Source organism: Mytilus galloprovincialis, chromosome 6, assembly GCF_965363235.1.
Source record: "Mytilus galloprovincialis chromosome 6, xbMytGall1.hap1.1, whole genome shotgun sequence".
Classification (NCBI taxonomy): Eukaryota; Metazoa; Mollusca; class Bivalvia; order Mytilida; family Mytilidae; genus Mytilus; species Mytilus galloprovincialis.
Window position 1 is genome coordinate 9593014 of NC_134843.1, and position 15311 is coordinate 9608324.

At 29.5% G+C, this 15311-nt stretch overlaps 1 protein-coding gene across 4 annotated transcripts in view; it reads right to left on the reverse strand.

The window, feature by feature from the left end:
• Positions 1 to 2668: 2668 nt before the first annotated feature.
• LOC143078885 (F-actin-uncapping protein LRRC16A-like) overlaps positions 2669 to 15311 on the reverse strand; it is an 81683-nt gene continuing 69040 nt past the window's right edge. For 3 of the 4 annotated variants that reach the window (XM_076253915.1, XM_076253914.1, XM_076253911.1), the window contains 2 exons: positions 13210 to 13302; positions 2669 to 6934 (listed from right to left, as the gene is read on the reverse strand). In XM_076253915.1, the coding sequence (XP_076110030.1) occupies positions 6564 to 6934; positions 13210 to 13302 (464 nt within the window). In that variant the 3' untranslated portion in view covers positions 2669 to 6563. Of the gene's footprint in view, positions 6935 to 13209; positions 13303 to 15024; positions 15040 to 15311 lie in introns of all 4 variants that reach the window. The other variant, XM_076253912.1, reaches the window with a different exon arrangement.

Consider the following 15311-nt stretch of genomic DNA (forward strand, 5'->3'; position numbering starts at 1 on the left):
TACTCACATCTCATGATTTATTTTCCATACAAATTTGTAGTTATTTTTGCTGCAATCAATTAAAAGTGGAGAAGACTTATTTAAAATGTTGTTTGTAGATGTCTGTCATCCAAATTTTACAGGTGTTAGTTAGGTTTTTTTACTAGTCTGTCAAATTTTAATTAACCATGAGGAAGATTTGTTTTGAATAGTTACCGTATTGAACACATGAAACAGCTTGCTTGTGTTAACTTTACAGAGCAATTTTGATACTTGATAGATCTGTTAAATCCCTGCTTGAAAAGAGGAGGAGGTAATAAGTGTACTTGTTTGTCCATTGGTCCCTTTCCTTTGTCCCAACATTTATTGGAAGATCATGGTCAAAGTCCGGACTTTGCCTCCGGACACTTAAGGCAAGGACAAGTTTCAGCCACTCATCAGGATGAACCAAGTTTTTTCGTTCTGGATTCAGTAATTTTTATTTTTTGAAACAATATAGTTCTTTTGCTCATCCAAAAGTAACACATAATTACTCAGTGTACAAGGGAACTTTCCGTCATTTTTAGTTTTAATTCTTACTGCACTTCTTTGAATTTCACATTGACACAATTATAAAACCAAGTTCCACAAAGGTCATCCAATAAGCTAAAGAAGAGGGTACAACTGAAGTAAGTTCATCTCTTTATTCTGGTTTGAATTAAGAAATAATTCATGGAAGCCATAGCTTGTTGGAAATTTACACATGTCCTGGGCTGTGATATTCGAATTTTATCCTGAGCATTAGCGAGGGATAGGGATAAAAGTAACGAATATCATGGCCCAGGCCATGTGTAAATTTCCAACAATCTATGGCTTCCATGAATTATTTCATTCTAATAGGACAAATACAGTCATTAAAATACTGAAGCGTGGGGTTGGTTTGGTGTGTGTGTGGCTGATCTTTTTAACTCCCTGTTAGATAAAGCTCAATTATCTTAATAAATCTGTAGCTATGCATGGGTTTTTCGTGAATAACTGCTAGAAAAAAAAACCTGTTTAATTCTTCTAATTCTCAAACCCAACATTTGCCATTTTTAATTTACATGATTTTCTCGTAAGCTTCCTTCAAATCCAAAGTTGACATTTTGTAACTAAGGAGCAGCCATTTTGACTTGCTGAAATTAGTCAATATGCAAATAATGCAATAGAATAGAAAATAAAACAAAAACTACCTCAAAAATCAGTTTTAATACAATATCATACGAATTTCGATGGTTCACGAAACAGAAAACTTTCAACTTTAGCGGTTTCACTTGTATGATGTCATGTTTTGAAATGACTTAAATGTGCCACAAAAAATTAATAGACTTTCGCGGAATTTTATTTTATTTTTATTTTGTTGTTTTCTCCGAGCTCCTGTGCATTACTTCTTTTTGTTATGCATCCGAATAAGAATAACAGTTATTTTGTCTTTTTTAATTGCACTTTTTTAAACAATAAAATCGGCAAAGGGTCTGCAAATAGGTTCCAATACATGTAGATTTACGAGGAAAGTATATTGTAACAGCCATTATTATGTATATCTCTTACTCTGCGCCAAGTATAGATATATGGAGATTTTTATCACAGTGTTGTTTAAAGCCAAAGAAGCACGTCATATTAGAATTGAAAATTAAAGTTCTCTCATAGATTTTTCTAAGTTTTTTACAGGATCCAACATCTAATGCATAACTGTTAGTTGCTATGCTGGTGACTATATGGTTGATTCATTGACAGGAAAGTAAAGTAACTTTTGATGGAGTGGTGAATGTCCAGTAACTAATAAAATACATATTCAGTACACAAACATATAAATATGATATAGATACGAATCCTGTTTGTACTACATCAACATTCTGAGGTAGATTACTAGTCATCTTACATATTATTTTGACAGCTTACAAGAGAAGTATCAAATAATAATTTTCAAGTCTTTAGTTATTCAGCTGGAGTATTTTAAAACACTCCACCTCCCAAAATACATCATGAATACTGTTTTAAAAACTTTTAATAAACTCAATTGGTTTAGCAGTTTGCAAAATCAAATTAACCAGTTCAGCTAATCAGGAGATACATAAATCAGATGTTGTATAATTGCAAATGAGACAACTGTCCACAAAAGAACCCAAAAACAGAAATTAACAACTGAAGGTAATATACAGCCTTTAATAATGAACACAACTCGTATGGCAGAGCCTATTTTTTGAGATGGCAGCCATGTTTGTTTTATATTCATTAGAACCACGAGTAGAATATATCATACATCCTTCTTGAAAAACATTTTTGGTCATATAGCTCTTCACATATTCAAATACATGTACATAGTTGACTCAACAATCCTGGTGAAGAAAACCACAAAATGCACTTAATTTATAAAGTGTTACTTTCATAATGCACACATTTAAGCAGAAACTTCAGAAGTGTTGGATCAGCAGATTGGTAAAGAACTAGGAAAGGTCTTATAGGATTTCTGAGTAAAAGACCTAAACAATATAGTAAAACTAATGAGACAGACAGACACACAAGAGCAATGACAGACAACAACAAATGGAAGTTTTAACGACCTTGACTGGCTATACCGTCATTGATGGTCGGTAATGACAGACAGACAATGGTAACACCTAAGGCCCCTTACATGTGATGGGACTGGCATTTATAAATACACAACTGATTATAACAATATATGTTTAATGTTTATAAACATATCATATATATAAAGTAAATGTGAAATAATAAAAGTTATGTAAAGGGTGTTTATAACACTTCTAATCTAACAAAGTCAACAGAGAGTTATCTTTGCATAGATTATATTTGTATGGTCTCTCCTCTCCTTATATAATTGTATATGATGGGTCTATCTTCTTTATATTGGTCCAATAACAAAATGGGACTAAAAAGTAAATGAAACATAATTATTGTAGTGTTAATATAGTACAATGTATATCAAATTTATTAAAAAATAACCCAAAACCATTTTAACTGAAAATCAAACATGGTCATCTTAATTCCAACTTTAATTTTAAAGAACTACATGAAAAAATGTTTGAAAGTTCTCTTTGATCTTTACCCATTAAAATCTAGCTTCTATTGTTAAACATGTCCTAACCTTGGTCTGTGAGAACTAAAAAAAATTTTTTAACAAATATAGTCTATCCTGTACTCATTTTGTGAATAATAAATAATTAGTACAGTAAAAAATAGTATAATCATAGCAGGAAAAACAAAAAGAACACTACAATAATTATTATAGAAAACATATAACTTTATGACTGTTATTTTTAGTACTTTGAATATATATCGATGATAATTCCCATATGAACTTAATAAATATAAAACCAACAAATAAAGACAGGAAATCCTTAGTCTTAAGTTAATATATAATCATGAACACTTAACAAATAATAAACCAGAGGACATAACAGCTATGTGACAAATAATAAACCAGAGGACATAACAGCTATGTGAAGTCTTATGGTGTAAATTCAACATTATATAAAACATATTGGTCCACCATCCTAATAAATAAATATTAACAAAAAATCTTCAGTTTAACTTGAGATTTGTTTAATTTTGCTCACAGAGCATCATCTTTACCATAATTATACACTTAATGTGCAATGGATTATTTATGAAATTTGTTTTTGGACTATGGTTGTTCCTTCTTGTCAAAAAGAATGTAAATACCAATGTACTATAAGTTAAACATAATTTAATAACATTATTGTCTATAAATCTAAACATCTACATTTAATTAATAGAATACGAAGTAGTTTAGATATTTGTATGCATTTTTTAAAATTTCGGCTGACATGCAGTTATCCTAAAACAGTGTATCATACATTTCTATTGGTCACGATCTATGTTAACAATAATTACAGTTAACCAATGAAAATTTACTACTGACTACAAAATCATGAGGAATATACTAAACATTATATTATTAACAATAGAGGTGTGTAAGTTTGTTTTAGTGTGTGTAAGTACTTTGAGTGTGTCATTTTAACTAAGTACTACAAGTTGGGACTCATTATTACATTGTTCTATTATAATACAATATCAACAAGTAAAGTAATAGGAGAAATATACAGGATTCCAAAAAAAAATTGTTTTTATTTTATGATTTCCACTTTCCCTTTAACTATAAATAAAAATGTTTAAGCATGTATAATTCGAGCAAGACACTAAAAAGGAAACATGGCCCAGTTTTTTTATACGTATTTAGAGTAAAATCAAGAACTTGCTAGGTTAGAAACATGTAAAGGAACCAAATTTCAAAGATAAAACTGTGAGTGAAAATACATTATATATAAATATATATAGATATACAAATGAAATGATGTAAAAAAAATATTTCAGTAAGTTTAAGGCTACATTGAACATAAAATTAATTCCATCAATATTATGTAAAGAACAAACTTTATATTGCCTATGACTAGCATGACTAGGTTATCCCCCTTTGAAAAACAACACATTTAATAAGAATTCTATTTTTTTCAAACCTTCACCGATTTTATTTTCCCTCTGTAAGTGTCTTCTGTCAATTCTAAATTTTCCTATATTCTATTTTTTTTTCTTTCTATCTTTGCTTTGAAGTTAAAAAATCTAAATTTCTCTACATTCTATTTTTTTTCTTTCTATCTTTGCTTTGAAGTTAAAAAATGTAAAATCTGAAGAACATTTCACTAATACTAAAAATTTCAAAGCAATGATACCTTTAGTACACTTATACCACATATAGCAGTTCCTCTTTAAAGCATGTAAATCTATAAAGCCACTTAAGTAACTGAAAAATAAAAGATGAAAATCCCTAGGATGTGATTTACTGCTTAAATGTAGAAATCATAAAGTACATTGTGTAACATTAGTAAAAATTTAATGATTTGTTTAATAAAGCATTAATCATTCCTTATATACAGATATACACTATATACACAGTATTATTATGCTTATGAATATTCATGATATATAATAATTATTTAACATTTTATGGAAATTTTGACTGTATAATTTAATGGAACACATGTTATGATGAGTACCGTAATAGAAACTTAATTTACATTTTTATAGCAATTCTGAGTAAATAATTTAATGGAACACATTATAAATTGAAACAACAATAAACTTCTATTTCTTTTAATATTTATGGATGAATACATGAACAAAGTGATCTAAGTAGAAATATTTATTGTTCCTTTGCCTGTAAATATAAAGTCTGCCGAACTATTCATGACTAAATGAAGTTATTAGCTTTTAATTGTATGGGGCTAAATAGTTAGTCACTTAAACACACATAGTTTAAAAAGTAAATAAGTTTTAAATTATTTAATTACTTTGTTGAAATATGAAAAATACGTGTTTACATACAGACACATGAGATAACCTTCAATTGTTAATTACATAAATGACTAGCTAATGAACCTCTAATTATATAATTAAGTGCATTTCAATATATTTAGAAATATCCTCAACAAGAGTTATAACCCTTGTATTTGTACAAGAGTTATTTTCCCTTGTATTTGTACAATAACAAAAAACGTCAAATCATCACTTTATCCTAATTTTATCATCAATAACAATTTGTAACTATTTGGCACTAGAACGTGATTTGTTAATATCTCTTTTCAAATTATTGCTTGCACAGAATTTTAAAACTATTCTGAACAATAAATTAACAAATGCTTGAATTATTTTTTCTAGCATGTAACAAATTTTTTTAAAACAGATTAATAAATCAAAATTCTAGCATAAACATATAATCAATTTTCGTAGCTGATATTTTCAGTTTAGTTTGTTGAGTCATATTTGCTGTTGTTGTTTTTTTTTTTTTTTTTTTTGCAGTTATTAACATTTTTAGTGTTTTCTTTTATAATGAATAATTTTTTTCCGGTTAACATTTTTTATGTACTGTGACCAAGTGGAAATGAATACACCATTTAAACTAATACTTCATTTTATCCTTCCAATACTTTTTTAACACAACTACAGGAATAGATAAGTAACACGAGTAACGATTTAAGTCCAGAATAGTCCAGTATATACATATACATAGTGTATAAAGTGAATAAAAGTATTATATATAAAAAAAAAAAACATGATATAAATCATCAAAAACAATTATTGCACATGAACAGTTTCAGCAGAATTTGTACAGCACCACAAACACTTGTGCTCAAAATTTACATGGTTATTAACCTAAAATATTTATAAACATATTTAAGTCAAGAAACAGCACTTGTGGTAAAAAATAAAATAGAAACAAAATGGAAAAGTTTTGAATTAAGCATTTAAAATTAAGCGCTCACTACACCTAAACTCTGCATAGTCTTTTATCTTACAACATTGTAAAATTTGATTTTTATGATTTAAGTTCAAATACTGGTATGTTTTGATTTGATGAAGAAGAGTTCAGTTTTTGTTGAGCGTTGAACTATCAAAATAAAATCTTAATTACAGTTTTTTGGCATGGGAAATATCTTTGGAACAAGACTGAATGTGTGTTTTATATAATATTTACATTTCATATTGCCAAAAAAATCACAACTATTAAAAAAAACCACCCTAACGTCTTATACCATTATTACATCACTTTCAAAATCAGTTGGTTTTTCTTCATTAGATTCTTCAGAAACACTCTCATCAGATGATCTTTTAGAATCTCCATTTTCAGTCGGCTTTTTAGCCTCATTTTCATCTTTACTTTCTTCATTGTTGACCTCTTCCTTTATGCTGGTTCTCAAAGTAACATCTTTCTTTTCATCACCACCAGCATTTTCTCCATTTTCTTCATTTTTATCTTCCACAATCTTCTTCAAATCTTGAACTAAATCGTCCGTTTCTGTAAGATCACCAGATGACTTAGAAGGCTGAAGTGTCTGTTCCAAAACTTTTTCATTTTTACTCTGAGTAAACATAGATACAGGTCTACTAGAATCCCGGTCTGCAACAAAATACAATAAAATTTATATTAAAATATTTTCTTGTAATGATTTTAGCCAGGGCTGTCTTTCAAGATCAATATGTATTTGTTTATTAAATAGAAACAAGAGTGCAAACAATGAAACTTAATATCTGTTTTACTAATCATAATTGAATAAGTGTTGAAAAAAAGATGATTGTTTTTAAAATTACAAGTATCACATAAACTGAACATTATCAATGATCCATGTAAATAAGGTATGATTAAGATGAATCCTGCAAGATGTACACTTAACAATCATTCAATACACCACATATAGTTGACCTGTCTCTTGAAATATCTGAGAAATAGACTTAAATATGAAAAAAACTTAATATTGACCTATGAACAAGAAAATGAGGTCATGATCAGATGAAGGCTGTATGATGGACATGCCCACACTAATGATACATTTACAGGAAGGTGCTGAGCAATGAATCTGAAAATGCATTACATACAGCAGGATAATGAATTACACAGAACTCAGATCTGAAGTTCTTAGAAAAATGTGACGGAAATTTCTCAGAATGTAAAGACAAGGATAAAACAGATATCCTTAAATAAAGTAAATCAGGCAATGGTTTTGATACTTATCAATTACACACTAGTACTGTAAAGCAGAAATTTACGTGGAGGATTTAATTTCGTTTATTTCGCGGAAAGAATATATCATTATCCATGAAATTACCCCCCACGAAAAATTTAACCTCCATATAATACCACTTACATTTAAGGAAACCACGAAATTAAATCCCCACGAAATGTTATGGGGAGACACAACCATGAAATTTTAACCCCACGGAAATTAATGTTATTACAGTAATGCACATGTGTCATCTATCTTACAAGCTATGGTTATAACTGAAAGATGTAATCACTCTTTGTGAATATCAAGATTATATAACACTAGGACTTCTGACTATGACAATAATAACTTTTGTTATTTTGGCATCGAACATTTTTTTCTCTAGTGATGTCAAATTTTAACTGGAATGTTTGTGATGACCAACAATGGAATTCAACGTTACTGTCTGAAATAATTCATGCAAATAAGCAATCTTCTTTCAAACTTAGCAAGCGTTCAAAGATTTAAAGAAAACTGAATCCCTTTCATAAGCAAAGCAATCTTTTCAACAGTAGTCCTATTCCCTTCTTCTATTTTTGCTTTACTAGCATAGGATATTAAACCACATATTCAAAATATTCAAAATCACTACAACTACTTGTATAACACTTACAGTAAAACGTGCAAATTATATTCTCCATTTCTGAAGGTCTATAGGTAAAATTCATTGGTCTATAGGTCAAATTTATGTACTGTAAATTCACAAATTATTGGGTTTTTTTTATTGCGATTCTTGAAGAATTAATATAAATGTAAGAATAATTACTGTGATCTCAGGTAATCTGCACACAGATGACGAGATGTGTGTATTGATTAGAAATCAGAATGCAAGTTCTCACTATTGTGATCACTCACCCAGTCCCATAATTTGCATTTAAAAAATGTCTCAATAATTTGTGAATTTACAGTATACAACGAATGATATTTGGAAAGACAATAATTGATTACTAACTTAAACAGGCCTAAAAGACCCTTCTTTTCATTCAGTTTTATTAGACTGAGTGATAAGGTCTTAATATATATTATAATGCATATTGCGTCATATAAATATTTGTATATACACCATCATAAAACAATTTATATTATCATAGTCTGTAACCAATTCTCATAGTTTTTTTCTGGAAAGTAACTACTTAGCCAATTTCTACTTTATTTTTGCCAACTTTGATTAAAAAGCAATGATAATTCAACTACTGTGAATTCATTATTACTAGTGGGATAACATTTAAGTGGATTTCAAAAATTCAACGCAGAACAAACTGTATGTAGGCATGAATGCAGAATTTGACAAAACAAGGAAATTAGATATCCACCAAACTTAGTGAATCCACAGCATCAAATATCAAATATTGAATTTCTAAAATGTTTGAAATGGTCATTTACTAAAATCTTGAATTTTAATCAAACCAGGTTATCTTAATCAATTTTTAGACAAAGTAGGGTTTCTAATTTTTGTCTTTATACGATTATGTAGGAATAAAATTCTGAGGTATATAGAATTTAAAAACATGTTAAAAGAGATCAAAATGAAAATTCTTAACATTTCCAACAACAATATAATTTTCAATAATGTAATTCTCCAATTCTATACTAAAATTGATAACAAGAACATATAAAGTGATATAACGTCCAACATAATAATAACAAGAAAGTTTATTTTATCTATTGTCAGATGAGCTATCAACTAAATACTTTAAAATGCATATAACACAACTCCCAGGAATCTCTTTGTCATAGTTTCTGGACAATTTTTTATGAAAAGGAGTGATTTTTGTAAAAATTAAAAAAATTTTTTTGAAAAAGTCTCAATGTGAATTTGAGTATTTTTGCACATCATGCTTTCAATTATAACACCAAATATAAAAGTTTTAATCAGGAAATGATTTCGTAAACAGAACAAGTTATAAGTTCTTGTTAAAACAGTGCCGTCTATGTTTGGCTTACTAACATTGTTATAAAAAAGAATTGATTCATTTTATTTATTAACATTGTTATAACAAACAATGTTAACAATAAATAAACCGAATCAAATCTTTAAATTATCTAAATTTACCAATTGTCCAGAAGGTTTGACAAACAATGGGACATTTGTGAAGTGAAGGAAGTATGTGCTCTATATTAAACAAGATTCCAATTTTCATCCAGCAAAATTCTTACACATAAAACTGATGCAATCTCAAAACTTTCTCATGTTTCTGTAGGCTAAAAATAATCATAACAAGTTGAGGATTTGTTGAATAAAATGATCTATACTAGCTTCAATATCGATTTATATTTTTGCTGATTTCAAATACAGATATATGAAGAGTTCACTTCTAAAATTTATTATTCCTGATAAAAAGCTATATTTCATTATATAGTAAGTTAAATCTTATTGTGTTTAAACATATAGTTAACCTCTGAAACATTGCATTGTTCCCCTAACTCCAACCATGTAAGAAATGCAGAATATGACCTTTTAACTTTCAGAGGTGTTAAACAAAATGATTAATTTCTTCTTAAGATATTAATTTTGTGATGAACAATGTGAAAACATGTGATCAATTTTAATATTAGTAGCTCCTAGCCTTATTCAAGCTAGGTAGTATGATTGTTTCAATTGAATTCAAAGTACTGTCATACTGCTTACTTGCAAATCCAACAAAGTAAAGATAAACAAGAATATGTGTTCTTAGGACAAAGTGCCCTGAACACACTATCATGTATCAATGTTTAGTGAACTATAAACATTTGGAATATAATAAAAAAATTTGATCAACAATGTACATGTGTACTAAGTTTCAAGTTGATGTTACCACGACTTCATGCTAAAATACCTTAAACCAACACTTTTACCTGAGAAAGCAGTTAGTACTAATTTCACTAAAATTTGGATTAAATCTAAAAATTCATAATATGGAAGCTATCAAAACTGTTTAATAACAGTAAACTAGAGGCTCTCAAGAGCCTGTGTCGCTCACCTTGGTCTATGTGCATATTAACAATAAACACAGATAAATTCATGACAAAATTGAGTTTTGGTGATGGTGATGTGTTTGTAGATCTTTCTTTACTGAATATTCTTGTTGCTACAATTATCTCTATCTATAATGAACTTGGCCCAGTGATTACAGTGGAAAATATTTCCTTAAAATTTACAAAAATTAACAAAAATTTATGAAAATTGTTAACAATTGACTATAAAGAGCAATAACTCCTTAAGGGGTCAATTGACAATTTTGGTCTTGTTGACTTATTTGTAGATCTTATTTTGCTGAACATTATTGCTGTTTACAGTTTATCTCTATCTATAATAATATTCAAGATAATAACCAAAATCTGCAAAATTTCCTTAAAATTACTAATTCTGGGGCAGCAACCCAACAACAGGTTGTCCGATTTGTCTGAAAATTTCAGGGCAGATAGATCTTGACCTGATAATTAATTTTATCCCATGTCAGATTTGCTCTAAATGCTTTGGTTTTTGAGTTATAAGCCAAAAACTGCATTTTACCCCTATGTTCTATTTTTAGCCATGGCAGCCATCTTGGTTGGTTGGCGGGGTCACGCCACACATATTTTAACAATATACCCCAATGATGATTGTGGCCAAGTTTGGTTTAATTTGGCCCAGTAGTTTCAGAGGAGAAGATTTTTGTAAAAGATTACAAAAATTTACGAAAAATTGGTCAAAATTGACTATAAAGGGCAATAACTCCTTAAGGGGTCAACTGACCATTTTAGTCATATTAACTTATTTGTAGATCTTACTTTGCTGAACATTATTGCTGATTACATTTTATCTCTTTCTATAATAATATTCAAGATAATAACCAAAATCTTCAAAATTTTCTTCAAATTACTTATTTCAGGGCAGCAACCCAACAACCCGTTGTCCGATTCATTTGAAAGTTTCAGGGCAGATAGATTTTCAATTGATGAACGATTTTACTCCCTGTCAGATTTGCTCTAAATGCTTTGGTTTCAGAGATATAAGTCAAAATCTACATTTCACCTCTATGTTCTATTTTTAGCCATGGCAGCCATCTTGGTTGGTTGGCCGGGTCACACCACACATTTTTAGCTCACCTGGCCCGAAGGGCCAAGTGAGCTTTTCTCATCACTTGGCGTCCGTCGTCGTCTGTCGTCCGTCGTCGTTAACTTTTAAAAAAATCTTCTCCTCTGAAACTACTGGGCCAAATTTAACCAAACTTGGTCACAACCATCATTGGGGCATCTAGTTTGAAAAATGTGTTCGGTGACCCAGCCAACCAACCAAGATGGCCGCCATGGCTAAAAATAGAACATAGGGGTAAAATGCAGTTTTTGGCTTATAACTCAAAAACCAAAGCATTTAGAGCAAATCTGACACGGGGAAAAACTGTTTATCAGGTCAAGATCTATCTACCCTGAAATTTTCAGATGAATCGGACATTCGGTTGTTGGGTTGCTGCCCCTGAATTGGTAATTTTAAGGAAATTTTGCTTATTTTGGTTATTATCTTATAGATAGAGATAAACTGTAAACAGCAATAATGTTCAGCAAAGTAAGATTTACAAATAAGTCAAAATGAAAATTTCAGGGCAGAGAGATCTTGACCTGATAAACAATTTTACCCCATGTCAGATTTGCTCTAAATGCTTTGGTTTTTGAGTTATAAGCCAAAAACTGCATTTTACCCCTATGTTCTATTTTTAGCCATGGCAGCCATCTTGGTTGGTTGGCGGGGTCACGCCACACATTTTTTAAATTAGATACTCTAAAGATGATTGTGGCCAAGTTTGGTTAAATTTGGCCCAGTAGTTTCAGAGGAGAAGATTTTTGTAAAAGTTAACGATGACGGACAACGACGATGACGGAGGAAGACGACGGACGCCGGACGCCAAGTGATGGGAAAAGCTCACTTGGCCCTTTGGGCCAGGTGAGCTAAAAATGTTTGCTTATTTCAAATTGAGTATTTTCAGGTCTGTATTTCAAAGTCAATGTGAGATTTGACCATCTACTCAATCAATATTTAAAAAAAAAAATGAACTGTTGAACTTTTGAGAACCAGTGATCAGAATAGAAACAAACTAGAAAAAAGTGTTCATTAAAAAAATCCTCAAAATTTCAAAGTGGATTTGCAAGTAAAAACCATGACTAAGCATTTTAAAGACTATTTTTTTAGTTACAGCTATTTTCTTGCTTGACAAAAGACTCAGGTAAAACAATGAATAATGCTTGAACATTCCAGTTACCCTAAATCATAATGGTCAAGATTTCCTTTTAAAGGCTCCAAACCTATCTCTTAGCACTGGAACAAATAAGTTTAAAACAATCAAATATTGCCTGACTTATAACAGCTGAAAAAAGTTAGCCATTCTGTTCTTTCCTAATACATGTAAATTGTTATCTTTTACATTAAAAAAACAAAATGTTCTATTAAATCCATGAGATGAATGTTTGGATGTGAATATGAAATAATGAAAAAGATATGCAACCACACAACAAAGTTACAACACAGGTCCTCAATTCTAGGGGAAAAAAATCAAAATAAAGACGTTTTCCCTCATTTTTGTTCAGAATAAAAAAAAAAAAAATACAATTTCAGATTTCCAGGAAAGCCATGTTGGAGTAGTTTTACAAGAATTAGTCCTGACCATTTTGACTTTACCTTGTTTGATAACTGGAGGTACATTTCTTGGTAGTGAAGCAGATTTACTATCTGTATTAGTTTTACTGCCATCTACTTTATCCTCTTGTAAGGCTGTAATATATAACATTTGTTAAACAATACAGACAAAATGCTGAATTAAACATTAGATTACCTCAACCTTTTTATATAATTCAGTTATTCACATATTCTCAAGCTGGAAAATGTGACCTATTCCAGCAGCACATCCAATTACCTTGTATAAAGGCAGTGCCCCCCCCCCCCAAAAAAAAAAAACCACACTGTTTTGTGAGTACTTAAAACCCCTTTGTTATCAAACTGCTTCTATATATTGTTGGTCAGTAAAATTCTTTCCAAATAAACAATTCAAGTTTGATGAAACCAAGTACAATGTATTAAGATATTTTTATCAATTACATAAAAGAGAGAAACAAAGATTCCACCACTGCAACAAGTGTGTTACTATATTTCTCCACATGAGACAGTTAAATTTTATAATGTAAAGTGCAAGGTTTGCCAACCTTTTAAATAATTAAAATTCAATTGTTGATAGTTATGAAATACTTTAATACATGTGTATTAGTGGTGGAATCTATTTCTCTAATGATTTTGATCCTTCCTTTTTCACAGATTTGATGAAAGTTGTGTTCTTTATATGTTTTCCAGACATGGTTGCCTTTTTTTCCAGATGTCACAAAAGGAATTCAGAAGAAACAAAGAATATTTGACGTCATAATTAAATTTCAACCAATCACTTTCCGAGAAATTATTTCACTAGTGAGGAAAAATGTTTTTCTCGATCTGATCAAAAAATGTGAGAATAGCATAAAAATTTGAGAAAAACACATTAATTAACTAAAATTTTACAAAATGTGTTAGTAGATATAAACTGTATATCTAAATATTTCATGTATAGATTTACATATGTGCATCTATAAATTATATACTTGTTTATAAGGCTAATACATATAAGAAACTATGTGTATAAAATTCAGGTTATGGAATAAATGGTAAACCTTAAAATAAAACATGCACTTAGGCTTTATAATAAAGATATGACGCCTAATTAGTTTAAAATAGCTGCTAAAAATTTAAATATTTTGAAGAAAGGGATAAGGAAAAGTGTTGATAGAAGTCAGATATTTATAAATGATGAAAAGATGACAGAAATCTAATCAAACAAGAATTTTCATCTTTAATAGTTAATTTCAAAAGAACTTCTGTAATTCAAAGTTTTTTCATGCACAATATTTACTAAGTTTACATCCAAAAGAAAAGACCAAATTTAAGAAAATCTGAAAAATAGAATTGCATTGCTATCCTGGTTAGTTGTGCAATTTTATTACATTCTTGAAAAATGACAACCAAAGACAAGCAATTGAGTATTAGTAAGTAAAAGGTCACAATGGATATCTTGTGATCTTATTAAGGTATTATCTTTAACAAGCATTTCAAATTTTGTCAAAATTTAGACTTCCATTACCAGAAAATTACCCAAAAATTACAGATTTTTACTTAAAAATATTTAAAGAAAAAAAAAATTAAGTATAATCAACTCTACAATTTCAGCTATGTGCTAAAAATCTGCTAATCTATTGATTAAAAAAAGTTACTTGCTCTAGTTATAGAGACTTTATCAGGTTCTCTTACACAAAATACACCCCCTCCCTCTTCCATCAACCCTGGGGTTATATAGAAATAACATGACATGTCTTTTTTTCTAATTGTAAGAGGAAAGCTGTGATAGCAAACAAACTAAAGCCTATTTTTTAAAAGCTTTGACAGAAAATAAACCTAGGAACTTTTGATACTTACAGGTATCACTTAAATCTACAGAATTTGTAAAAAAGCCATTACAATATTTCAATTATTAAACACTTCTTTGGATATAATACTGTTAGTTTTCTTTTTTTGTACTGTGGATTCAAGTATTTTCGTTGCTACCAATTTTCATGGTTTAAGAAAAAATTGTGGATATTTGATTTGGTTATTTTTCCTAAGTCTGCATATATAGCCTAAAGAAAATGTGTGATTCGTTTTACATTTTAATTTGAAATTCTTCTTTACTTCTGATAATTGATATCAAGAGAATAATAATGAAT